This window comes from Podarcis cretensis (genome assembly GCF_951804945.1).
Source record: "Podarcis cretensis genome assembly, chromosome: 3".
Taxonomy (NCBI): Eukaryota; Metazoa; Chordata; class Lepidosauria; order Squamata; family Lacertidae; genus Podarcis; species Podarcis cretensis.
The window spans coordinates 40,933,920-40,961,226 of NC_137172.1; the positions used below are offsets into that span (position 1 = coordinate 40,933,920).

Below are 27,307 nucleotides of genomic sequence, written 5' to 3' on the forward strand. Positions count from 1 at the left end.
CACAGAGAACACAAGAGTAATGTCAATGTAGCATATTTACATTATGAAAGATTCGCCTCCCCATCTTTTTTGTGTGTGTGGTTTTGTTAGTATAGCTTTATCCTAAGCTTTCAGGGCTAGACAATGAGGTGCAAACATTTCCCTACTGCTGTTCTTTTTTCTGTCCTTGAGGCTTAATCTGAGCTAGGGGTCTGTTCTGGAGGTGGTTTTCAATAGCTGGGCTTAGTTCTGCTAAAATAGTGTTCTTCTGCATTTCAGTATCCGATGAATGACTTCTAGCACAAATCAAGCCCTGAAGAGATGCATAATGGAGAAACCACACCTTACCATTCTTTCCCATGCCTGAGAAAAGCCTCTAGCACACTGGAATATCTTAATCAAATTCTCTGAAATGGTAGAAAATTGCCATTGTAGCCAAGGTGAATGCTTTGTTCTGGACAAACTCTGATTCCATAGCTAATAAAGTTTACTGATGCTTTCTGGGATATTGCGCCATTCGGAACGGCATCTCCCCTGGCTGAAAGATTTAGGATGTCTCTGCTATGTTGAGGTAAGGGGTAACCCCAGAGATCTTTTGATGAGTAGGAAATTGTTCTACTTTCTCTGCCGGTGCTTAGAGCATGAGATTTACAATGGTTCATGTTAGCGCAGCATGCTGTCTACCAACAGTCTTCTTCTTTGGTGGATCACTCGTAGCCGAGTAAGATTGTCTTCCATAAACATGGTCCGTAAGTGACTGTGAAGGCCAATTCTGGATCCACATGTCCTTCCACAATGGAGACATTGGTTTCTGGGCGGGAGTTGATCACGGTGTGGATCTGCCAAGCGTGCCTTCCTCCAGTGTCTCCGAAAAATTTTACACATCACTTGAGAAGACAGGTGAACTAATACCAGTGTACTGGAAGAAACAAATATCTACCAACAGTGGCTGGCAGGCAGACACCTCAGTGTGGTTTACAAGTAGGGCATGATGCTGACATCCACCATCTACTACTAAACGCCAGCTGCACTTTTGGCTGTCTGTGCTACTCATGACCAACGGATCTGTCCTCCTATCCTTGTCTAAAAGGCATATATGCTAGTTGGCATCGCAAACATCCTACGGCAATGAATTCTTCAAGCTGATTATGGGTGGACTTGTGTTCCCTTTTATTTGCCACCAAACAAATGCCTGTCAGTTTCAACAACAACAAAAAATAGATTTGTTTATAAAGGAGAAAAAACGGTTTGGCTCTCTCCATGCTACCCTGTTGTGAAGCTAGGCAACTTTAAACTGCGGATTTAATAGCCTTATGGATGACAACATGTACGTACATGTGTATTTATTTATAACATTTATACACTACCTTTTCCTTCAAGCTGCTCAAAAGTAGCTTACAAAGTTCTCCCCTCCTCACAACAACCCAGTAAGGTAGGTTAGACTTAGAGGCAGTGCCTGGCCCAAGGCCCCCAGTGAGCTTCAGGTCTGAGCAGTGATTCTGAACTGTCATATTCCAACACAACTTCCCAGTGGCATTTACTCTGAAACCTAGATCCTGCCATTTGGGGGGGGGAGGGGGAGGAAGAGGGATACCCTCTTGCTCATTCTGCAGGGTTCCTGGGCTGCTGCCTCTGATGGCACCTAGGCTGCCCCCCAGGATCTCCCACCCCTCCCAGCCACGCAAGGCACCGACCCAACCAAAGCAGTCATTGGAGGTGGTGGGGCGGCCTACCGTCGGGCCACCTAGGCCCAAGCCCGCGGCCAATTCACGCTGAGATGAGAAAGAGGGAAAGGAGCTCCTGGCCCGGGTGGGGGGGGGAGGCGCCAATCCCGCTCGTAGTTCATGGAGAGGCGTCTCTCCTCCTCTCTCCCCCCCCCCGCTCCCTCCCCCGAGTCTGGGCTGAAGGAGTCGCAGGTGAGAGGTGAGCGGGGCTGGGCAGGCGGCGGGGCTGGGCGTCCGCCTGCGGTTCGGGGGGCCCAGGGCTTCCTGGCTCCTCGCTCCTTTCGCGGCAGTCGGGCTGCGGGAGGCGGAATGTCCCAGGGAGGGAGCAGGGATGTGTAGCCACACGCAGCCCCTGGCAGCCGGCCTGAGCGTGCACGGCGGCGGCAGCAGTAGCGGCGGCGGCGGCGGCTGCTGCAGCAGGCGGAGCAGCAGCAGCGCTTGCAGCGCCAGCAGGAGGAGCGGGGAGGCCAGCAGGCAGCTTGGCCGCCGCGCCTCCCGAACCCCCGGTGCCCGGGCAGCGTAGGGCATGGCAGACCCGCTTGGCCGATCCCCACGCTAGTCTGCGGGCGGGGGCAGGCAGGCAGGCACGCCCCTAAGGGGAGAAAGGAAAGAGCCGCCGACGCGAGCGCCGAGGTGAGGACGAGGGGAAGTTGCGCGCGTGTGGATAGATGTATGATACGTGTGTGTGTGTGTGTTTGGAGTGGGGTGGCGGCGCCCAAAATGGGAGCGATGTGTGCTGGGGGAAAGCTAGAGGAATGGGGAGGGGAGGGGATCCCAGGGGATGGGGGGGAGCTGCAGAGGGTTGGGGGTGTTTGGTTGTGTGTGTGTTTTTTTGCCGAAATGGCAGGGAAGCTGGATTTGGGAGGGAGGATCCGACAGCACGCGGGCGAGGAGAGCGCCTGCAACAGCGGCCCGACGGGTGTGGGTGGGAGGTGGAGAGGAGAAAATGGAAGAGATGGCAGATGGGAATGCCTCCCTGGTGCTGCCCCCTTCCTCGGTACCCAGATTCCCCCTTCTTTCTTTTTCTTCTCTTTTCTTTTTTGCTCCCGCGGCTGTGATCGGATGGAGGCTGCTACGGGATCCTCCCTCCGCATGTGCGCCGCTGCGGGCTGGGCTGGGAGGAAAAGGCTCTCCGCGCTGGGAAGGGGCAGCGATCCATGTGGGCGCAGGGAGGGTTTGCCCTACCTCGGGGTGGGGGCGCCCTCGCCGAGAGGATGCCAGGAGGGATGTCTGCCTGCCTGCCTGCCTTCCTGCCTGGCGGTGGTTGTGGTAGCAGCGGGAGCACGTGGGGCTGCGGGGGGCTGCGGGGAGGAGTGATCGGGAGTGGTTCCTTCACCTCTCAGAGGCGGGGAGGCGACCCCACTCTGGGCTAGGAATCCATGGTAGGGCAGCGACATGGTAGGGATCCCAACCTGCCCTGTCCGCCAGCAGGGGCCAAAATGCACAGCACTCAGGACATCAGGCCAGCACGTGGGGCGGGAGGCCTTTTTGGAGACACCCCCACAAGCGAGGTTCTTATCCCACCGCAGCCCCAAGGGGCTGATGCAAAAGAACAAAAAAAAGTCATGTTTTTGCAGTCGCCCCTCGAAGTATCCACACGTTCTAGAAAGCAGCAACATCTCTATAGTGATGATTGTGAGCCAGTGGACGCTGGTCCATCAAGGTGAGCGGGGCGCTGCTCTCACCTGCCTGCCTTCTCACTTAAATTCATTCATTCCGAGGGCTGGCTGGTTGTCAGCTTCCTCCGCCTTAATTTTAGTGCTGCCATTGTAGGACACAGATGGGAGGAGGGGGAGGGGGGATCGGGACAAAACTAGAATGAGTGAGTTTTCTCTCTTTGCCTGTCATTGGCTCTCTCTGTTGCCACTGGCTCTGTTGATCTCAGTGGGCGCCAGCCACTACTGCTCCCTAGCATTCTTCAGTCCCTGATTCATTGAGAGCCATTTCACAGGTTACACAGAGACAGGGCAAAACCTGGGCTTTGCCATCAGATGCACAAGCCACAAGGAGCTGGAGGCAGTCACAGCTGCTTAGCACAACTGCCGTTTTTGACAGAGAGGTTCACCTGTTAACCTTCTTAGGTGTGTTTTTAAAACATCTAAGGTGTACTCTTAGATGTGCACCTAAAAATACATCTTATGGTACTCGGGATGCTCTATGAGCCCCTCACAGCTTTGCTGCTTGACAAAGATTTTCCGTCTGCAGTTGAGCAATGCATTTCCCCCTTTTCTTGTTAAGGGAGAGATGGCTGGCCCCGCGTGAAATTAGGGGTACAGGTTTGGGGGATAACAGTGGGAAGCTCTGGAGGAGGGAGGCAACATCTATATTTGGGGATAATTTATAGCTGCCTCCAATAATCCATTTGACCGAACCTCTGTTGGTTGTTACTGTAGCAATTCTTCAGCATTTTCTATTGGCTGCCTAAAGCAGAAAAGCAAACATCCTATCTCCAAATATGCCCAATCCGATAAAATCCACAGAGCCTTTTGACCTTGCAGCACAGTTTGCCTGCCTATTGACCTGAAGACCAGTAATTGGAGGATTCTGTTTGTGAACTCTTGATTTAGTAACTCTGTTACTCAGTCCACTGATTATCCCCTTCCTATGACTTCCATGCAGTTACATAGTCTAGGATGTCATCTTCCCTAAACCTTATAGACCCATCTGGCGACCTCCACTCCAGTTAACCCAAGGAAGCCTCATCCACTTGCAAACCGATATAGACATTCTGAATCCCATTTGTTGTCCCAGGAATGGTTAACACATTGCTCCCTGCTATTGCCCTCCACTACTTGAGAGAGAGGGAGTGAATCAATTTGTAATGTTGAGAATCCATGGCAGTTGCTTATGCAACACCAGTCATTTTGTGAAGGATACTTCAGCATGCTTCAAGGTATTGAAATTGTTGCTTGAGGAGTAAATACACAAATCTGGGGGGGGGGGGACAATTAGAAAAAAAATGCTTTAGGGTAGCCTTGAACTCCAGGAGGTCATATCTCTGCTTTGGAGATTTTATTGGGAATGGAAAAGAGAAATGACCTTTTCAATGACATGCGGTATTCAGCTGGGGTCCTAACAGCTCAGGAGGAATTGGCTGCCAACTGTTCATCCTTAATCCATAAATTATTTTATAAGATTCACAGGAATCACTTTGCCCTCCTCTGATATGCAGCAGCTGTTCAGCAGCACAAAGTACCACCCCATAACACAATACTTCAGGGTAGGAAATGAAAGAGAATCTTCTGGCCAATTGTAACAACAATTGGCATATGGGGGAAGTAGTAGAGTACAGTTACCCAAAGCAGAATATGACCAGAATTCTATACAGGCTAATAAAAATAACACAGGCTTTTAATAATCAAACATGACTAGAATCTTTATCTGAAAGCTCACCCAAAATATCCTTCTAACATATTCTGTGTCATTGGCTGATGTGGCACAGATGTCATTCTCCCACAATAGAGCTATTAGGTGTCACCTCAGGGTATAAGATCTACGCTACAATCTTACATCAGTTTTATGCCAGTTTGACAAGCTCAGGTTGTCCCAAGAAACCTTAGGAATTGTAGCTTAATGAGAGTAGTGCATATTCTGTTGGAGACTCCTGGCCATTTACTCTCAAAACAGCAGGCCTCAGGGTGTTCAAAGGAGAGGTAATAACTGATAAACCAATATTTCTCTAGTGTAGATAAGCATATGCTGGAGATAAACCCTCAGTGGGTGTGCCCTGGCATTTGAAGAAGAGTAAATATGTGACAGCTGGATAGACTTTGTCTTCTATCCCAAGGACCTCATTCATTTACTACTGTGTTTCAAATATGTTGTATTTCATTGAGGTCTCTCTTTGAAGTAGGAAGGGCTTTTCTGTTTCTCCCTTTTGTGCCTGGCTGGGAGAAGAAGAAAAACATTATTTTCGCTGTCTGTCTGTATTTCTTACCAGATCATTTCTACATTTCTTTTGGTTGGATTTATAGCCTCAAATGTACCGCTAGCCACATATATCTGAACATTGTGAACAAATTCTATGCCCATAAGGTAGATAGGCATGAAACGACCCTGTTAAGAATCTGTTTGCTCTGGCCTCCTGATTACTAACTGACTTCTAGCATATGTCTCAGTCAGTTGTTCACACTTCCTTCAATATTGTAATGGCCACAAGCTTTTACACGATAGTAAGTTTGATATTCATCCATTAACAGACGCCAGAGCTTTTATTTAAAATGCAAAGCATAAGATTCACACATGCTGGCCAAATGGTGCCTGCCTATAACAGTTCTCCTGAGTGCAGCAATACCTTCAAGAGGGTGGGACTGGGCAGTACAGTAGCTTTCTCTCAGCAAAGTCCACCTCCCAGGATTACTGTGAGGGCACAGTAGAATTGCCCCTGTATGCTGCTTGGAGTTCTTTGGTGGAAGGTGGGAGCCGAAGCTAAGTGATACAGCAAATGCCTTGCATGCAGGAAAAATTAAGGTCCAAAGTTCAACCCCTGACATCTCCAGTTAAAAGGATTGCATATTTATCTTCACCAGCAAGTCCCAGGATGGGTAGCAGATGATGAAAAATACCCTATCAGTCCAAATAAATGCTGAGTTATATAGTTATATAGACCAATCATCTTACACAGCATAATGCAGCTCCAAATGTTCATAGGGTTGGATGCAAATGTGATAATCCAGTACATAAACCTTATCATATTAAGAAATGGCAGCAATACTGCTTCAGAGAGATTGATAACGGATGGAAACATCCAAGAGTTGTTCTAGAGGGACATGGGAAGAGCTGTAACTAAAAATCAATTTTTAGCAGTGTTTTAAACATCAGATTGGTGAGCTTCCGATCCTCACCTCTAGACCTCAATCCACACAAAAGTACTCCCGATTGTATTAACCACCTGCCGAAGACAGAGAAGTTAATTCTCTTTTCTCCCTTCCACCCGGATTCTTAACAGAATAAGAAGGAGCATCATTACTTAGGCTGTAATCCTATTTTCTTTTCGCTTGGAAGCAGGTCCCATTGAATTCAATAGGACTTACTTCTGGGCTGACATGCAATTTTGTTTTATTTTTGTTCAGCAATTTTCATCCTATTAGTATATGTCATGTTATCAGTGCACAACTCAGCACAGCTATAATAATAAAAATAATAATTTATTATTTGTACCCCGCCCATCTGGCTGGGCCTCCCCAGCCACTCTGGGCGGCTTCCATAAAAACCAAAAATACACTAAAATATCACAGATTAAAAACTTCCCTGAACAGGGCTGCCTTCAGATGTCTTCTGAATGTCAGGTAGTTGTTTATCGCTTTGACATCTGCTGGAAGGGCGTTCCACAGGGTGGGCGCCACTACCGAGAAGGCCCTCTGCCTGGTTCCCTGTAGCTTTGCTTCTCGCAATGAAGGAACCGCCAGAAGGCCCTCGGCGCTGGACCTCAGCGTCCGGGCAGAACGATGGGGGTGGAGACGCTCCTTCAGCTAGAGGTTTGCATTGAGAAGAAACACAATGCCGATGTCGTTCCAAAATTATAGCCTGTGCTTTGGAATATCCTTGTGATGCTTTGATGGGAGATCTCAACGTTGTGCGGGTTCAGGGGTGTTCTCTCTTTTTGTGGGGGAGGCGATAGGAGTGTGAAGGTAAAAAAAGGGGGGTCCTACAAACACAGGTGTTTTGTTTTTTCACTGCATGGGGGCAGACTCAGAAAGTCCACTGCTCTTGTGCTTTCAGCCTCCAAGCCAAGGGAACCATTGACGCAGCTGGCATTTGTTTTAAAGAAATAATTGTGTTTGGAATAAGCAATAATAGTGTTTTGGAGCTGCATGATAGCACTGTGGAGGTGCCAACATCCTGGTCTGACTTTGCCTTCATCCCCTTGTAGGTTACTATCTCGGTGGGGCCACGCTGACCATGCTCAGGAGCTTCTGTCTTCAGCTCATGTCCTTGCTTTGGATCCTGGTGGCCCATCACCATTTTACACAAGGTGAGGATGAGTTCAGTGTTCCTTTGGTTCCACCTGGGCATGAAGTCTCCTACAGCAGAAAGGTAAAGGGTTCATTCTGCAGCGGTGTGCAGAAACCACTATTTAACTTCCTGTGAATGATTCCTCTTGTTCAAAGAGGTCTCCCTTTCTTCAGGTGCCAGGGAAAAACACATGAGCATAAACAGTACTCGAGTGTGTGGGTTTCATCACTTAGTTGTCCTGTAGAGGCTATAGAGGAGGGAACCAAACTAAGGTCCACAAGGTAGGGTGGTTATGAGAACATTCCTATCTACAGGAAAATTGCCTCCTGCTTCCTGCTACTTATTTCAGGAAGGGCTGTAGCTCAGTGGCAGAGCACATCCTTTGTATGCAAAAGGTCCCAGGTCTAATCTTTCATGTCTCCACTCATGGCTGGGAAAGACTCTTGTCTGAAACCCTGGAACAAAGAGAAACTGCCTTCTACTGAGTCAGACTATTGGTCCATGTAGCTTAGCTTTGTCCACACTGTTTGGCAGTGGCTCTTTAGGGTGGCAAATCAGGACTTTCCCCCTGGAGATGATGGGAATTAAACCCGGGGCCTTCCTGCATGCAGAGCAGATGCTCTGTCATTGATGTGTTGACCCTGCTGAACTCCATGGACCAATGGTCTGACTCAGTAGAAGGCAGCTTAGTTATTACATATAAGGAGAGGAATGGTCTAGCCTTCTTCCCTGGTTGTGAGCAAATTAAAATATTGCTGGTTGACCCATCTTGTGTAGCAGACTGAGCTTTGCATGAGATTAACAGAGCTAGAGGTAAGTTTGTGTCTGTGTGTGCCCTCTCTGCTTCTGTGTGAGTTTGGGTAGACAAATGGTACTGTACTGGTTGGGTCTGATAATATAGTGCAGCATAGGAAACTCCCGTCCCCAACACATAGGTTTTAGCCAGAGTGGTATCTGGGTTGCCAGCAAGATGGACCTTCTTTGATTAAGCGTAGACTAGATAGATTACAGTGATGCAGTGGTACCTCAGGTTACAGATGCTTCAGGTTCTGTATTTTCGGATTGTGCACTGCGCTGACCCCGGAAGTACCAGAATGGGTTACTTCCGAGTTTCGGTGCCCATGCATGCGCAGAAGTGCTAAATTGCTCTTTGCGCATGAGCAGAAGCGCCAAATTGCAATCCGCGCATGCGCAGACACAACTTTGCGGGTTGCAAATGCTGCGGGTTGTGAACATGCCTCCTGCACGGATCACGTTCACAACCCGAGGTTCCACTGTACTGGCAATGGGGCATACATTTTTTTTTCTATGATCATAGACTCATAGAATTGTAAAGGAACCCAAGTACAGGAATCTCACTTAAAGCATCCATGAAAGATGGTCATCCAATCTCTGCTTAAAACCCTCTAAGGAAGGAGATACTGAATGAAATTGCTAATAATTGTATAAAGTATCCAAAAGGACAATAGGAAAATGCTGTTCCTAGCTCCATGAATTCCCCTGCTCCTGTCCAGATGTTCTGTTGGATAAATCCAAAGCAGCCTCAGCAACAGATCTGAGTGGAGGAAGGGGCTTGGGGAAGGGGCTGCTTGACCCTTCCCGCTACAACCATCATTCTGTTCAAAGCTGTCCCCCTCTGTTTTCCACCCAGAGGGGGAGGTGACCTGTGACTACCTCCATTTAGTTAGAAAAGCAGCAGGAGCGTCATTTGCAGTGGGGAAACGGTCAGATAGGAAAGAGTCCAGCAGCTCTTCCTCCGTTCTTTGCTCAGATTAGGGATTTACTGTGGCTGCTTTGCATTGAAAAGACAGAAGGAAAAGCGCAAGGGAGAGTGACATGCAACTAGTACAACATTGAACTGGCCCAAGTGCCAAAGCTTAATACGTTTGTCCCCTGGCATTTGCCCCTGCTGTCCCGGACCCAAGGGGCGATTACTCCCCCCCCTTGGTGTTTTTGGGCATGCAGTGACACCTGCTGGACATTCCGTGAAAGGCCTTCAAACGTCCCTGGTACAAGCCATGCCCAGGGGCCAAACTAGACAATACAATATTCAGTGTATGATCACAATTGTGTATCTGCTTCACATGTTGTAAAACAGAAGATGTTGCAAAGGCCTGATCTGAATTATGACCATAGCATGGAGGAAATGTGTGTGTGCTTAAAAAACAAAACAAAACTCCCCCCTCCCCTGTTTTCCTAACAAAAACCACACATGTATACAAGCTGCTATTTGCCCTTCGTGGGAAGATGCTATTTGCACTGATAGTTGCTTTCCTTCCAGGGCAAATAGAAAGTCTGGGAGGCAATTTTAGTTACGAGAATTATACTGGGGAAAAGACTTATTTCCCCTATCCTTCATGCCACAATCCAGATAGGCATGGACCAATCTGGTCCTCCACAACTGCTGTTTTTATTTTTATTTTTTAAGGAGACCGTACATAACACATTTCATCAGGTATGTAACATATTGTTAAGTTTAGCCCTGGGAATATGGGTGTATCTACACCAGAGACTTGTACTGGGTTAAACTCATTCCTTTTCTGTTGGGAGTTCTGGGAATGGTAGTTCTCTGAGAGGGGCCTATGTATAGGGTTGCCATATTTCAAACAGTGAAAATCCGGACAGAAAAGTTGTTGAGCTTTTTCCCCGTAAAAAAACACACAAAATGCCGTTTTTGAGCTAATTTTATTAAAATGTAGTATAAAACCAATGTAAGTGGATAAGGCTCGCGAGTGCACACGATCGAACAAGATCGTTGGGTCCTGGTCACTTGCGGCACGGCACATGACAGAAGGAACAAAAAGGAAGGTGAAAGTTAGCAGGCAGAAGCAACAGAGCCTTCAGGTGCCAGAAGGGAGGGATAAGGGAGGGAGGGAGGGCGGGAGAGAGAGGGATGGCAGGACCAGGGAACAAACAGCTCAGTTACAGCCTTGGAGACATTTAAATAAATAAAGAGAAATCAATCCCTTGGAAAGGGTCTGATGCTCATCTCAAGTGCTGGGCCAGAGAAATGGAAATATTGGGGGCCTACAAGTCAAATTTCCAGAGTGCTCCTCAGCTATAGTTGCTTTGAGTATATCTATTCCTCCCTCTGTGCATTCAAGGTAGCAAGGAGTCTCAGTACAGCAGTGTTAGTCCCCCTTCCTCAGATTATGTTTTCCCCCTTAGGCTGGAAAAACAGGAGGTGTCCTGCGCCTTGCTGTGGCTTTCTTTAAATCGATGCTTTAGCCAGTCTTGTGCCATGCATTGCAAGCTTAGACCTGACATCTCCCACCAGCAACAGCTACCACGTAGGCAGCAATCTTCCTTGTAGCAATTACAGACTTTTCGTGGGTCATTCTCTCTTGTGACGCTACAAGCCATTCTTAGCAAGAAATGTAAGTTTGGGGAAAGGAGGGCACCACTAAGGGAGCCTGGTTGCTAAGGGATAAGGCTGCAAACTTAGGCATATTTACCAGAGAGAAGGTTGCATTGAATTCAGGGAGGTCCTATTCCTGCATTGCAAGGGGGTTCCAACTCTGTGATTCTGTGATTCTATGCAGGGGTGAGGAACCGGCGGCCTACCATGTTGGAATCCACCTCCCATTGGCCCCAGTCCGTGCAGGCAGTGGTCAGGGATGATGGGATAGACCAAAACATCTGCAGAGCACCAGTTGGGTACTCCTGCTTTAGATGATGATTTGTATTGCTTTGCTCACTTTAAAAGGTGGCAAGCTGGCCCAGATGAGTTTGGGGGCTCTCCAGCAAATTCTGCTGAGTGTGGCCCTCAACCTGTGCTTCACACTTTGATCTGATGGTACCAGTTGGTGCCAGCCTTCATTCTGCAACTGTACTTTGGTGGTTATAGAAAAGGTATGGCATTTGTGCTGCAATGGGGGGAAATGGACTTTACCTTTAAAGGGCAAAGAAGGAGCAGATAGGTATTGTTTCACAAAAATGTAAGGGGTGGGGAATGAATTAAACGTTTCTAAAACAGCATTGCCATGGTGGAGATGTGCAAGATTATCTTGCTGACAGCAGTACAATGGGTACTATCCAAAGGGAATTTCTCATAAGTTCCTCTTGATCCGTGCTGTTTTGCTTGCTAGAAGTTAATAGAAGTATTTGTTATGCTTAGCTTCATTCATACTGTCGGTGCTTAATCAGAGCAGCGTCTTAAACTGGATTAAAACTTGGAGTGCTTCCATATTAGCTTTCTTTCAACAGAATGAACAGAAATTAATTAGTTAATTAATTTTAATTTAATGACATTTATTTACTGCTTAATGTATTTTTAAATAGCCATCCAAGCTGGATGGATAAAATAACAGAAAATATACATAAGAAAATACAATAACACCAGCAGACTTTAAAAAGAAGTAGGCATAATATGAAGATAAAAATGCAGGCAAAACACAATTAACTCACTCAGTTACTCCTGAGAGTTCAGTTGCCACTCTTCTCAAACAGTTGTATTTTGCGGCAGCTGTGGGGAAAAAGGCAGATTGCATGCTAGGTATCAGTAACGGAATTGAGAAGAAAACTGCTGATACCACAATGCTGTTATGCTGTGTAATTGGAATACTGTGTACAGCTTTGGTTGTTGTACAATATCAAACATCAAAAATGATATTGTCGAGTTGGAAAAGGATCAGAAAAGGGCAAGCAAAATTGTCAAGGGGATGGAGCAACTCCTTGCAAGGAAAGCTTGAACTCACAGCTGTCCATGGAGGCATTGGTCAACTCTGTGTCCAGGGCAACTGTGTATCAGCTCCACCTGGTACGCAGGCTGAGACCCTACCTGCCTGCAGACTGTCTCGCCAGAGTGGTGCATGCTCTAGTTATCTCCCATTGGACTACTGCAATGCGCTCTACACGGGGCTACCTTTGAAGGTGCCTCAGAAACTACAGCTAATCCAGAATGTGGCAGCTAGACTGGTAACTGGGAGTGGCCTCCAGGACCATACAACACCAGTCCTAAAGGATCTTCCTTGGCTCCCAGTGTGTTTCCAAGCACAATTCAACGTGTTGGTGCTGACCTTTAAAGCCCTAAATGGCCTCAGCCCAGTATACCTGAAGGAGCATCTCCACCCGCATTGTTCAGCCCAGAAATTGAGGTCCAGCTCTGAGAGCCTTCTGGCGGTTCCCTCACTGCGAGAAGTGAGGTTACAGGGAACCAGGCAGACGCCTTCTCGGTAGTGGCACCAACCCTGTGGAATGCCCTCCCACCAGATGTCAATGAAATAAACAACTATCTGACTTTTAGAAGACATCTGAAGACAGTCCTGTTTAGGGAAGTTTTTAATGTTCCAAGTTTTATTCTGTTTTAAGTGTTCTGCTGGGAGCTGCCCAGAGTGGCTGGGGAAACCCAGCCTGATGTGCGGGGTATAAATAATAAAATTGTTGTTGTTGTTGTTGTTGTAGCAGTTGGGCCTTTTTAGTTTAGAGAAAAGGTGAATGAGAGGAGACATGTAGAAGTTTATAAAAATTAAGCATGGCATAGAGAAAGTGGCTAGAGAAACATTTTTCTCCCTCCCTCATAAACCAGAACAGGTAAAAGGAAGTTAAACTATGGAACTCGTTCCCACAAGAGGCAATGATGGCCACCATCTTGGGTGGCTTTAAAAGAGAATCAGACAGATTTGTGGAGGATAAGGCTATTGGTGACTACTTGCCGCTTTGGCTATGCTCTGCCTCTGTGATCGGAGGCAGTAACGTTTCTGAATATCCGTTGCTGGAAACTGCAGGAGAGAGCACTCTTGGGGACAGGTTCTGCTTGTGGGGTCCCCACAGGCCTTTGCTTGGCCACTGTGAAAATAGGAGATTGGGTTAGGTGGGTCACTGACCTTCTCTGCATACAGGGCAGGTGTCTTCTGTGTGTAGGGTGGAGACACGTCAATTTCATCACTGCTTTGTTAAGTTTCAAGATTTAAGATATTGCAGTGCTGGGGGACACAGATCCTCTCCTTAAGTGTGTTTGTGGGGGAAGGACCTTCTCTAGGAAGTGGCAATAGCAGTACAGTCATACCTCGGGTTGAAGTTGCTTGAGGTTGAGCGTTTCTGGGTTGCGCTCTGCGGCGACCCGAAAGTAACGGAATGCGTTACTTTCGGGTTTCGCCGCTCACGCATGCGCAGACGCTCAAAATGATGTCATGCACAGAAGCGGTGAATCGCAACCCGTGCAGACACGGTTTGCTTTCGCTTCAGGATGTGAACGGGGCTCCGGAACGGATCCCATTCGCATCCAGGGGTACCACTCTACTGGTGGCGGCCCATCCAGTCCAGCATCCTGTTCTCACAGTGGCCGACCAGATGCCTGTGAGAAGCCTGCAAACTGGTATTCAGGAGCATGAAGAGAGAGCCGGTGTGGTGTAGTGGTTAGAGTGCTGCGCTAGGACCTGGGAGACCAGAGTTTGAATCCCCACTCAGCCGCAGTGGCGTAGCGTGGATTGTCAGCACCCGAGGCAAGGCAAGTAATTTGCGCCCCCTAACCCATGGATTTGCGCCCCCTAACCCGTGGATTTGCACCCCCTAACCCTAACCCCCAGATGTTGCGCCCGGTGCGGCCGGCCCCCCCTGCACCCCCCACGCTACGCCACTGCTCAGCCGTGAAGTTCACTGGGTGACCTTGGGCCTGTTGCCATATCTCAGCCTAATCTGCCCCACTGGGTTGTAGAACTGTAAAGTTGGAAGATACACCCCCACCACCACCACCACCAAAGGCTCATTTAAGTCCAACCCCCTGCCATGCAGGAAACTCAGCTAAAGGTTGGGAGGATAAACTAGGGAGAAGGAGAACCATGTACACTATCTTGGAGGAAAAGGCGGTAAATAAATGCAATAAGTAAATAAATAAAGTAATCATGCAAATAACAGCAATGGCTGCAGCATTTGCAAGGTGGATGCAATTAAGTACAGCTGCCACAGGACAACTACTGTATTATGAGCCCCTCCTCCCCAAAAAGAGATGTCATTTGAAATTAAGAGGCTAGCTTCCCCTGAGTCAGGCCACTGGTCCATCTCCCCAGTATTGATTTCTTTACTGGACCAGGAATGACTCTACAGAATTCTGGGCACATATCTCCTCCTACATGGTCTTTTTAGCTTGTGATGCATCAAAAGCAGGTGCTCTTAACACCTGAGCTATGGTCCACTGAGGGGAAAGAACAGCGTGTTGCTCATTTGGAAAGTTTATTGTTGCTTCTGTTTCATTTCCTTTTTGCGCTTAATTATTATCGTTTGCATCCTCTTGTCTGATGGTTCACTGACCTATATCTGTGTTGCGATTTTCTCCGGAAGGGCAGCTCTGTTCTGTACATTGCAATGTTGAGCTTGATCTCAGCCTGTCGACTGCATATTTAAAAATTTCCATAAAATATATATTTAATGGGGAGGGGGACAACAGGCAGCATATATTCCCAGCTACAAAATATGGAGCCTCCCACAGCTAAGAAAAAAATTGTGCTTCGACACTCTGAAGCTTAGGGGAAGACAGCATGAATGACATGCAATAAATGGGTAGAAACGTTTCCATTTATTGCACTAGAAACTGGTCTTGTGATATTACAGACGGCAGGGAGAGGTCATACACAACTAGGATAAGTATATGCAAGAAAGGAAGATGGATTCTACACACTTCTGTCCCAACCCGGCAAATTTGTGATGGGTTCACCAGCCTTTTCCTGCTGACACAAGTTAGCCATAGCTTGCAGCCCTGACTTCCTGGTGCAATAAGTCCTGCTCTCTGCTTTGCCTTGCAGGTGATGACTGCAGTGACCACTGTAACTTGGCTCATGGAAGCTGTGACGAGGACGGCAAATGCAGGTAAAGCCATACTTGGGTGCTGTTAAAAGAGAGGGCTGCTCAAACACGACGTAACTCCAAACCCTGCACATTTTGTGCCAACCACCCCAAGAAGTAGTGTCCTGTAAGCTCCTACACTCAGAGTTGGCCCAATACATTTCCCTGCCTGGTGCGGCAAAGGGCAAGATGGCGTCCCCTCCCGTTCAGTGTATAGAAGCTGACTGAACTAGCCATTGATTTTTATTTCAACACTGGTGTTGTGACAGCCGTGCCTGAGGACAGCAGGCTGGCCTAGAGGGTGCAAAGTAGGCTGTGTGGCACACACAAATGTTTTCTGCAACCCAGGGCCCATCTGTGAAGCCTCAGGCAGCAGGATCCGTAGGAACAGCAGATCCAGCCTCTAAGGAATGTGTTGCCCGCTTATGCTGCCACTTCTGCAACAGCTGTGGCATGTTTCTTGGAGGTCAAACCTGCTGCCTCCTCAGCAGCACCCCCATGCCACCCCTACAGTGGCCTCTTGTGAATATGAGGTACTGCTGGTCTCCCATCACCATTGAGGAGGAAATGGTGGGGGCTGCCCTCTGGGGTCATCTGGGTTCTGCACCCGCCTGGTGTTTCAAAGCAGGCTGCCCCCTCCCCCCACCCTGGGCTTTGATTCCCACTTGAACCATCAGATAAGGTTTATTTTATTTTTAAATAAAATTTATTTTTCAGGTTTACAGAGATACAAATCCAATTTCCTCCCAATAAGCATTTATATTTTGACTTCCTCCCCCATCCCTTTTGCAGTTTCTTATATTTTAAAAAAATTAATACCTTCATTTCCCTCATTATTCCAATTAAGGTAAGGTTGATTTTATTCCCTCCCTTGTTCCCAGTGTAGATCTTCACTCCCCCCTTGTTCCTGATGTAAATTTTTACTCCCCTCTTGTTCTTGATATAGATCTTCACTCACCCCTGGATGGGTGGGCGCCATTTTGTTGCTTGCCTCAGGTGTCAAAATGTCTTGGGCCAGCCCTGCTCCAACCCCATGGTGCCACTCCTCCCCACCTTCCTGCCTCTGCTGCCTGAGGCAGCTGCTTCATTACTTAATGTTAGGTCTGGCCCTGCCGGTTTTTCATCCAAAAGTCCACTTCATAGGTAACATTTTTTTCTACATTAAAAAATCTCCATGCATGCCAAAACATATGTACATTTTCCTGTGTTAAGTGGGATATGTAAGTTTATCTCACCACCAATCCATAGACGAGATGGCCACTGTGTGCAGCTATTGTCTGCTTCATGAACAAAAGAGATGGTTTCTCCATATATATCACACTTTCCTAATAGGGAGGTTAGTTCCATGTATGAAAAATGTCACATTTGAAGCAACTTGAATGGATGCAATGAACACACTTTATGTTAGCCTTATGAACAAATCAACCAACGTTACTTGCTCTCATTTAAAGAATCATAGAATCATAGAATCATAGAGTTGGAAGAGACCACAAGGGCCATCGAGTCCAACCCCCTGCCAAGCAGGAAACACCATCAGAGCACTCCTGACATATGGTTGTCAAGCCTCTGCTTAAAGACCTCCAAAGAAGGAGACTCCACCACACTCCTTGGCAGCAAATTCCACTGTTGAACAGCTCTTACTGTCAGGAAGTTCTTCCTAATGTTTAGGTGGAATCTTCTTTCTTGTAGTTTGGATCCATTGCTCCGTGTCCGCTCCCCTCCAAAAAGCTAGGATGGTTGCCCAAATATACCCATGCTGTTAATTTGTGAAATAAATTTTTGTTGTTGTTGTTGTTGCTAGCCTTTCCAGTTTAGATAATCATAGCTAATTCTTACTCACCATAGACAACCAAGCAAGTTGCTATTTACAAGTCTGAATCATGGGCTCGGTTTGCATAATGTTGTTTCATTTGCATGCTTTCAGTCTGGGAAAAGTGAGTTTATTTCCCCACCTTTGTCTATTTCACAGCATTTTACAGTGAATGGAAGAGAGTGCCTTGTGTGAGGGATTTGAACCCACTGTGTATCACTGAAGTGTGTGGGTCATGTCTAAGAGCCAAGGAGGAAGCACAGATCCAGGTTGAAAGAGATTGCAGCACATAATTTTGCAGATAACTGCATATGGATTTTCTCTATAAACTTGAGGGCTAGAAATTTACTTTGAAATTTAATTAATAGTGATATTTTTCAGGGATCCAAATTCTGACCCACCCAGAATAATGGAATATTTACAGTCCTGTGTTTTGGTAGCCATTTTTAGGGTAGATGTCGACTTGTTTTACCAAAAAACTCCCTTGAACGGTGAACATCCTTCTTAATCTGATGGGTTGTTCTTTTTTTTTAATATAATTTTTATTAAGTTTTCCATATTTTATTACATTTCAGTATCAAAGAATTAGAGAAAAATAAATATAATAATAATAATAATAATAATAATAATAATAATAATAATAGTAATAATTCATGACTTAAAACATTGCTTAAATAAAGCATCGACCTCCTTCCTTCCCTCTAACAGACTTCCATATCTCATTACCGATTTTTCCACATTCCTAAATTCACTTTTTTACCTTAAATCAGTCTTTTAAGAATCACCTTCTTATAAGTAAAGCAGCTCCTTAATTTCCCATTACCAAACATTTCAACTTAAACCTACAAACGTATTCAACTGTTTACAATTTTCTTTCATATAGAGTATAAATTTGCCCCAGTCCTTTTGAAACAAATCATCATGGCGATTTCGAATCTTCCCCGGCAGCTTTGCCAGCTCCACATATTCGACCCTGATGGGTTGTTCTTTTGGTCTCTGGAGAACAGATTATTTAAGTAATCTATTTACATCTGGGCAGGGAAATCAGCCAACCTGCTATAGGATACTGCAGCCTCAAACAGCTGCTGAAGAGCAGTGTCAAAGGGCATTGCCCGTTCAGCACCTGCTTACACTACTGAGGCTTTGTATTGTTTTTTATGGCATTTTACAGTGCAATAAAACATCCCACATACGACACTCCCCAGAATAGGTGGATAATAGCATTTCAAACGTTTCATAATTTTATATGACTGTTCTGTGTTAGCAGCCAACATTGCACAAGCTTTCGGATAACGCATGTTGATCTCTAGAAGTTGCAGCTAGGAAATACCTGAGCTGCTAAGCTGTTTTTGTCTTTTATTACATTTATTTTGAATTCACTAAATAAAGGCCTTGTCTGGAAACCAGTGTTTTCAGCTGAAGACAGGAGAGGCTTTTGCATAGATTCCATTTCAGATCCTCCTAAATCCCAGGATTTCAAATGGGCTCATTTCCTACAAAACAGCTTAACAGTATCAAAGAAACATGGGTAAGATAACTTGCTACAACACTGCAATAAGTTTCAGACATTATTCTGAGAGTTTTACAGTTGTAATACAGTACTGTTGCCATCCCTGGGTTGCGTGCTTGGAGCCAGCCTCCTTTTGGCAGTAGGAAACACATCCACGCTGCATGTGTCTTGCCCTGGTACACTGTCACTAATACAACAATTTTCAAAGCAAAAAAAAAAAAAGCAGTCATTTACAGAGCAACCCTATATGCACATTATGCTGGGGCTGTCAATTTGCCACCGCTGTGTTGGTGCAATAGCCTCTTCTAGCTAATGAAATGCTCAGCCCAGGTAGGAAAGGAAAAACCACAGCAAATGCCTGGTGTTGGTGAGGGAGGGAGAGAGAGAGAGAAAATAGGGAGTGGTGCCATCTGACAGCTCTGCCAGGGCTCATGCCTCAGTCTCTCTCTCTCCCCCCTCCCCCCCACCAAGCCATTCACCTTTGGGAGTTGTAGCAGAACTCTGTGTTTGCGGTGGCTGTTTGTTCTTCTCCTTGCATATGAGCTATGTTCCTACAAAGCAGCTGCAATGGATGCAGAAACACACCTGACATTCTGACAACTGTCTTCTCCCATCAAGCACAGGTGCTCTTCAGGGCTGGGCAACCTCCCAGATCTTTCCAGATGCTGTTGGATACCAACTCCCATCAGCCCCAGCCAGTAGCCAGTTGTCAGAGAGGATGTAAGTTGCAGTCCAACAACATCTGGAAGGCCACAGGTTTCTCATTTCTGCCTTATAAGACGTGTCCCTCTTTCTCTCACTTACCTGTTCAGAATGCTCTCTCCCTCAGTTGTTGGAGAGGAGGTTGGGTGTTTGAACATGGCTCCCTGAGGCAAGGTACCTGTCAGGGGTCTGGAAGGAGAAGGGTTAGCAGTGTGAGCAAGTTCCCTCGCATGCTCAGGAGATGACATTAGTGCAAAGTGCCCCTTTTGTGGCCTACCAGCCAATTTTATCCAGCATCTGCTGGCTTTTGGGATTGCAACCAAAGAATGGCGCAATAGGTGGCCCCAGCAAAGTCATTTCTTATGTTCTTTGACAAGAGCACATACTCAGCATCACAGACCAGTTGTATCGTGGCTGTTAATAGGTACTAGGCACGCACTTGTGCTATGCAATTTAACACACATTGGCCGATTAAGGGGTTTCTATATTATATACGGTACATTTTTTTTAAGGTAGACCAAAAAAGACTGAAGTCAGCCCGCCCCTGCCCCACCCTGAAGGCATCAGAGACCCAGGACTGATAGAAAAAGCCTGTGATTGTGTAGTTCAAGATCTACCTCTTCTAAGAAGGCCATCTTTCTTCACTGCAACTGAAGGATGGGGGCAGACGTTGATATTTCCATTGGTCAACAGAGTTGTCCTGTGTAGACCAAGTTGTTTTTTTTTTTTTTGTGGGGGCCTCACCCTTGACTTTGCGTTTTCTGATTTTTATCCCTTCGGCACACCCAAGGTGGATTTTTTTAATACAAAGCAGATGCCACTTTTTAATGCTGTATTTCCCCCACTTGGTTTGTGGTTTGTGAAGGGTATACGTCTCGTTTCAGTGATTCCCTTTTTGCAGCTATGCAAATGGGGAGCCTGAGCTTGTGCCTCTGCACCACTCCCTCAGAGTGGCAGGAATGTGCAGCCGTGCATTTATCTGCCATTGAAAGAGAAGAACTCTGTAGGGGAGGCGCAGAGGAGCAAAATCCCCACCCACAGGTATGGCGCGAAAAAGAAACTACGCCCACAAAACCTGGGCTCAGTCTTTTTGGCACTGACTCACTGATTACAGAGTAAACACAGGACTTGCATCTAATTAGTTGCAAGGAACAGAGAGGCATGAGTGTAGTATGAATCCCGTGTATCACTGCTTGATCTTTGGTAAGCTTCAGCACTGGGGAAACCCAGCCAGATGGGTGGGGTATAAATAATAAATTATTATAGTCATAAGTGTGGTGAACAAGGCTTGCCGTGAGTCATGTCTTGGTACATCTTTCCATTTTAGTTTTATCTTCCAATATTTTCTCAATATACTTTAAAATATGGGGGGGAAGGTGCTTGATATGTGTGCATTTGCTTAATTTCACAAAGAAAAAGTAGCCTGCAATATGCCATTGCCAGCAGCCAAATCTTAGGCAGGTTTTCTCAAAAACAGGTCCCCTTAGTTCAGGGCGATGCACTCCTGAGTAAGGGTGTATAGCAGGGGTGGACAATGTGATGCCTTCAAAAGTTGCTGGACTCCAACTCCCATCAGTTCAAGCCAGCATGGCCAGTGGACAGGGATGATGGGAGTTGTAGTCCAGCAACATCTTAAGGGCACCACGTTCCCTACTCTCCTGGACCGCAGCCTTAAGGTTTGGCACCGGTACATTCCTATTCTCTCTAAAAACAAGTCAGGTATTACTGGGATGGAAAAGAAACAGTGGTAAAAGCAGAGTTTCCTGCCGATCTTGCACATCAGGTGTACAGCCCAGATTGTCCCTCCTGACCTATGGCAAAACCCCAAGGCAAATAACAAGGCTGGAGATTCCTCTGCTGTGTCCACCCACACATTTCTTAAAATAGAGATAATTTTCTCACTGTCCCCAGGCAATCATTAGACAGGCGGCAATCTCGGCTGGTTGCCGCTCTTCACCAAAACTTGTGGTACTCGTAAGCCCCACCCCTCCTCTTGCCTCCTGCCCAAAGTGCCTCCATTTTGCCTCACCCTTGGCTCCATCCCCCTGCTGCTGCTTCCTTCAAGAATTCCCCTCACATTCTTGTGTGAGGTATTTGTTCCTATCATACTATTGAGACTGAAAAGGATCCTGGATCCTGACTCCACCCATCACCAGGAACAGAGACCATTGGTGGATCTACACACGGGGGGAACTGCTATAAATAAGTCAGAAATTAAATCATTATAACAACCACACACAAAAAAACCCACTGTATAAAAATCACATAGAATTTTTCTTTTGCTCTCTGGCACCATCTGGTGTTGCATGTTATAACGCATTCAAAACGTTGTTTTTTGACTAATGCAGCTGAGTCCCATGACTATGAAACGCCAGTCTAATGCCTTGCGATGTTTACTGCACATGGCTTTGTTAGTGCCTTTGCTTGGTGCCTGCGGTGGCGTTCTCCTGCTCTGACTTTCTGGTTTTCCTTCTGCAGGTGTGACAAAGGCTGGGAAGGGGAATACTGTGAACAGTGTGTGAGGATGCCAGGCTGCAAGCATGGGACGTGCCACCAACCCTGGCAATGCATCTGCCAAAGTGGCTGGGCTGGCAAGCTGTGCAAGAAAGGTGCGTCACTCCACTTGGAACAGGGTGGGGACTTATTGAGGAGAGTGGGGACGACAGGGAAAGGAGGGCACTGCAGTAGAAGCTTATTGGGAAGCTGCCTTATACCAAGCCAGAACACATGGGCTGGTACCTGCTCTCCAGAGTTTCAGACAATAGCTTCTGCTGCTGCTGCCTTGAAAGGCTGAAACTCGGGTCCTCTCCATGCACAACACGTTCACTACTGATTAATGAAGCCATTTCCGAACAACAGCAATTCAGCCTTAACAGAAGAACCGCACAGCCTTCTTAGCAGCAGTAATTCGGCCGTCTTCCCATTTTCTGCTTTGAGGCCTCCCTGGAGAAAACAACCACTTTTGCTATTGACTCCAATACTTCCCAGCTACATGAAGTTGTCCTAAGGCCTTGGAGAACCACTGCTAGTCAGAATACCTTGGAAGTCGAACGGAATCCGTTCTGGTAGTCCTTTCGACTTCCAAAACGTTCGGAAACCAAAGCACGGCTTTTGATTGGCTGCAGGAAGCTCCTGCAGCCAATCGGAAGCCCCATTGGATGTTTGGGTTCCAAAGAATGTTCACAAACCAGAACACTCACTTCCGGGTTTGCGGCGTTTGGGAGCCAAAGTGTCTGAGTACCAAGGCATTTGGGATCCAAGGTACGACTGTACACAGTGCTGGGCTAGGAGGAAGTAAGGCAGCAGCTTCTGCTCTGATACAGGAGCCCACTTCCACCTTCAGAATCAGTGGCTTTGTGCCTCGGAAGAGCAGGGGACATCCGGTTGGACACTGGGAAGGAGGATGCTGTACCAGCTGGCCACCTTTTCTTTGTACAGCCTCCAGTATCACAGTAAATTTAAAGAAAGAGAGAACTTTTATGTGTGGGTGTGGGTGTCTGGCATGAAAAACCAGCCCTGAGTACTTTTGACCTGCATTTTCTCCTCGTCCTCCTCTTCCCCCCCCCCCATCTCTTTCAGACGTGCATGTCTGTGAGCACCAGACCCCGTGCCAGAATGGAGCCCAGTGCGTCTACGACCGAGATGGGGAATATTCTTGCCTGTGCCTTGAAGGATTCCATGGAAAGAACTGTGAGCTGAAGACGGGGCCATGTGATAAGGCAGGGTGAGAGATCCTAGCGGAAATAGATGGGAGGAAAGGCAGGCGCAAGGAGCAAAACCTTTTAAAGGCTCCAGTCCTTTGCCTAGGAGTAAGTCCCATTAAGCTCAGTAGGGCTTACCTCTGAGTGAACGCGTATAGGATCAGCCGTAAAAGGCTTTAAAACGCACCATTTCACGAACAAGGATTTCAAGCCAACGTTCAGTTTTATGACAACTTTTTGTTGTTATTTTTTCCCGTGTGGCTTATTTTTGCATGCACCTTTTACGTGCACTTAGAAGCCACTCAGAGTGGCTGGGGCAACCCAGTCAGATGGGGGGGGTACAAATAATAAAATAATAACTGTTATTAGAAATGCTAACGGTTAAGGGGTATTTAAACAGATGAATAAAATGTAGGACGGCCCGTATGGGTGTTGTGATCGGTCCCCATGCTCTCCTTTCAGGGCCCCTTGCAAGAATGGTGGAGAGTGCCTGGACCAGAACGGCTTTGCTAACAACTACACCTGCAAGTGCCTGGCAGGATTCATTGGCACCCACTGCGAGATTGACGTCGACGATTGCCTGATGCGTCCCTGTGCCAACGGTGCCACCTGCCTCGACGGCATCAACCGCTTCTCCTGCCAATGCCCCACTGGCTTTGAAGGGCGTTTCTGCAGCATCAACGTTGACGACTGCGCCAGCCAGCCGTGCAGAAACGGGGCAAAGTGCTACGACCGCGTCAACGATTTCGATTGCCTGTGTCCCGAGGGCTTTGTCGGCAAGACCTGTGAGCTCCTTGCTCCCGAGCCGACGTGGGTCACCGCGTTTCACCCTGATCCCAAGGGGCACGGCAACGATGTTGTGAGAAGCACGGCCAGCAGCAACCCTTGGACAACCCAGTCTGAGCCCGTCCGGGTTGTGGTGACTGGGAAGCGGGTCACTACCTACAGTGAGAAATCAAACGGGGGAGGGCTGTTGATCTCCGTGAAAGAGGTGGTGACTCAGCAGGACTCGGGGCTGAGTCAGTCGCAGCTGATTTTAGTGCTGGTGTTTGGGCTGCTCACGGCCCTCCTAGTCTTGGTAACTGTGTTGGTGCTGCTGAAGAACTGGCAGAGGGGGCGCCGGAGGTGCCAAAGCCCCTCGCAGTCTGCAAGGAAACTCCAGGACCAAGAGTGCCAAGTGGGCATGTTGAGTACAGTCTTGATAGAACCCAGGAAAACGACTGAGCTGTAAGGACCCCCCTGAGTCGGAGCCTGGCTGACCTCTGTACACCCACCAGATGAGTCAAGGAATTCTCCGAGCAGCGTCCAGGGGGATGCTCTGGCCGTCCGCCTCCAAAGCACCGCGGGCTCTGATCGAACTCAAGGCCGTGCATCGCCAGGGAAGAGGATGTCCACGAGGCAGCAGAGCCTTTGCTTGAAAGCGGAGTCCTTGAATGCATGCAGCTTAAAGCCACGGGCTTGGTGGCAGCAATGTCTTAAGGGCAGCCAAGGAAGTGCTGGGTCACGATAAAGCCAGGGCTGGAAACAGCAAGCAAGATAGGTGGATGTCATCCCACAAGCGCTCCAAGGGAGTTGCTAGAATGAGGCTAAGCATGCCAGGACAGGTTGTAATATTTGGCTAAGCCCTTAAGCATCTGGTAACTCTTGGTCAGAGTCATTGGAGGTATCCTATGGCCTGTCTGTTTACTCAAGGGGGCCCAGGAACTGCTCTGTGTACGCCCCACCACCCTCTAGCACAGGTGATATGGGACCCCCATTCTGCCTAGAGGCCTTTCAGTCTGTTTTCCTAAGGACCTTGTGGTGCCATGAGCCACTTTGCTGTCTACATTGACCATTCTAGATCATTGTCTTGCCCATTGTGCCCTGTACTATGTCCGGTCTTGATCTGGCTGCAAATGTATGGAACCGTGAAACAAAACCCTTCTCTTCCCCTCCTCCCTGAAAGGTTTATTCAGACCCTGATTTCACACATCATACTCCCTCATTTTCTCAGCTCTGGTGTCAGGAAGGGTCAAAAGCAAGCAGCAAGCCAACTTCCCCCTCTCAGTCTCAGATTGTTGGCCTGAGACTCTTCACTTGCCGGAAAAGAAATGGCTGTGCATGAAGCTGGAAATATGAGGCCTAGCAATCCTGATTCCAAGGCCTGATGTCTGTGAGAGATCAAACTTGGGAGTGAACCAGAAGCAACCATGATAGCACTTTTCAGTAGCACATGTTGAACCATACTGATGCCTTAAGGCAAAAAAGTATACTTCCAAGGATGTATCCCAAAACATTGGTCCATCAAGCCTGGTAGTGTCTGCACTGACTGGCAACAGCTCTTCAGGGTTTCAAATTGGGGGTCTTTCTCAGCCCTTCCTGAAGTTGGTGAGGATGGAGCCTGAGATCTTTTGCATGCAAAGGTTCTGTTATTCTCCTTCCCTAAGTGGAAGTAAAGGCCGTGGGTGATCTCATAAAACAATTCATATTTGGCTACATAGTGACAGCAATGAAGGCAGTACAGTGGTACCTTGGGTTAAGTACTTAATTCGTTCCAGAGGTCCGTTCTTAACCTGAAACTGTTCTTAACCTGAAGCACCACTTTAGCTAATGGGCCTCCTGCTGCTGCTGTGCCGCCGGAGCCCGATTTCTGTTATTATCCTGAAGCAAAGTTCTTAACCTGAAGCACTATTTCTGGTTAGCGGAGTGTGTAACCTGAAGCGTATGTAACCCGAGGTACCACTGTACACACATTTGGAAAAGGGTTGGAAAACTCATTCAAAGACCCATTTGCTGGAGGACAAGATAGTCTGTACAGACACTGTCTATACTTGGGTGCATGTGCTTGGTGCACGTCAAAATGCAGGTGGTGTGTATGCACACTGTTGCTTTCATCTCGATGCACCCTTATGTTTGTGTAGGTAGAGATGCTCATCTGGAGAGGGGTGCTTGGGGTGCTCTGTTGGCCTGCCTCCAACTCCCACCTCTGACTTCCGCCTTCCAAACTTCTGCAGAGAACCTGTGTACATACAGATCCAGCATTTATAGGATCACAACACACAATCTGTGCCCTACAGAAATGGAAGGTACAAACTGCACATTCAGAGTCTATTTGCATCAAACTGTATGCACGCAGTCCCTTGCGCAGAATACCAACAAACAGAGGTCATAGGTGGGATCAGTAAGCAGAATAACATTTCGACCCAGGGTTGGGCTTCAGACTGGGGGTAATGCCGCTTCGTAGTCACGACAGATACCAGTCTGGTTGCCAAGGCAACAGGGACCTGTTCCTCCTGCTGCCTTAAATGTTTCTGCTCCCTTTTAATGGAACACTCCCTAGTTTGTTTGTTTTTAAAATCCCCCCAAAATGGCAGGTGCTCTTTGAGAGGCATAAAAATGATGACAGTGGTGCCTCGCAAGATGAAAAGAATCCGTTCCGTGATTCTCTTCGTCTAGCGTTTTTTTCATCTTGCGAAGCAAGCCCATTGACGGCTTAGCGGATTACCGCTATTAGCGGCTTAGCGGCTTTTAGCGGCTTATCAGCTTAGCGGCTTAGAAAAGGGGGGGGGCGGAGGAAAAAAAAGTCGGAAAAACTCGCAAGACATTTCGTCTTGCGAAGCAAGCCCATAGGGAAATTCGTTTTGCGAAGCGCCTCCAAAACGGAAAACCCTTTCGTCTAGCGGGTTTTCCGTCTTGCAAGGCATTCGTCTTGCGGGGCACCACTGTATAGAACTTTTATTCCCACCCCTCTTTTCAGCTCAGCCTTCAAATCTCCTGTTTTAATAAGTAACACAACTGAGTCAGATGGAGGTATGGTAAACAGTTCCCTTACCTTCAGTGGCAAAGTGCACCCCATTCAATAGGGCCAGTTCCACTTCAGGTATGTCAGAGACAGTGGTCTCTCTGTCAGGGTCATCCCTGAGGCTGTGGCTTAGGTACACCATCAGGTTTTCCTCATTGACTTCCATTGTTCTTTCCCCTCTGACCCCAAAATAAGAATACATGAGCACCCTAGTTTCATGGTCAAGGAGCTATAGGTTACATGTCTGGAAATGCAACTTGAGTAAAGCAAAAAAAAGGGGGAGATTTCACCATAAATATTATTTTTGTAATACACAGTTGATGAATGGTTGTAACTTTATAAAATAAATTCAGGAAATTGAGTATA

At 47.2% G+C, this 27,307-nt stretch overlaps 1 protein-coding gene across 3 annotated transcripts; it reads left to right on the top strand.

The window, feature by feature from the left end:
* Positions 1 to 1,301: 1,301 nt before the first annotated feature.
* Positions 1,302 to 27,307, top strand: DLK2 (delta like non-canonical Notch ligand 2). 3 transcript variants are annotated; one of them, XM_079969307.1, is made up of 6 exons: positions 1,302 to 1,895; positions 7,576 to 7,677; positions 15,398 to 15,461; positions 21,938 to 22,068; positions 23,039 to 23,183; positions 23,623 to 27,307. In XM_079969307.1, exons 1-6 carry the CDS (start codon positions 1,757 to 1,759, stop codon positions 24,389 to 24,391), a joined length of 1,350 nt encoding a protein of 449 aa, XP_079825433.1. In that variant the 5' UTR covers positions 1,302 to 1,756; the 3' UTR covers positions 24,392 to 27,307. The 3 variants fall into 3 exon arrangements, with proteins under 3 accessions (XP_079825433.1, XP_079825434.1, XP_079825435.1); XM_079969308.1 differs by having other exon boundaries at positions 1,809 to 1,902; XM_079969309.1 differs by lacking the exon at positions 1,302 to 1,895 and adding an exon at positions 2,118 to 2,336.

Excerpts from the sequence above, each read along its gene's own strand:
- DLK2 (XM_079969307.1), top strand. The coding sequence starts at position 1,757 with ATGAGAAAGAGGGAAAGGAGCTCCTGGCCCGGGTGGGGGGGGGAGGCG. Across the intron at positions 7,678-15,397 it reads CCATCACCATTTTACACAAG|GTGATGACTGCAGTGACCAC; the intron begins GTGAGGATGAGT and ends TTTGCCTTGCAG. Across the intron at positions 22,069-23,038 it reads TGGCAAGCTGTGCAAGAAAG|ACGTGCATGTCTGTGAGCAC; the intron begins GTGCGTCACTCC and ends CATCTCTTTCAG.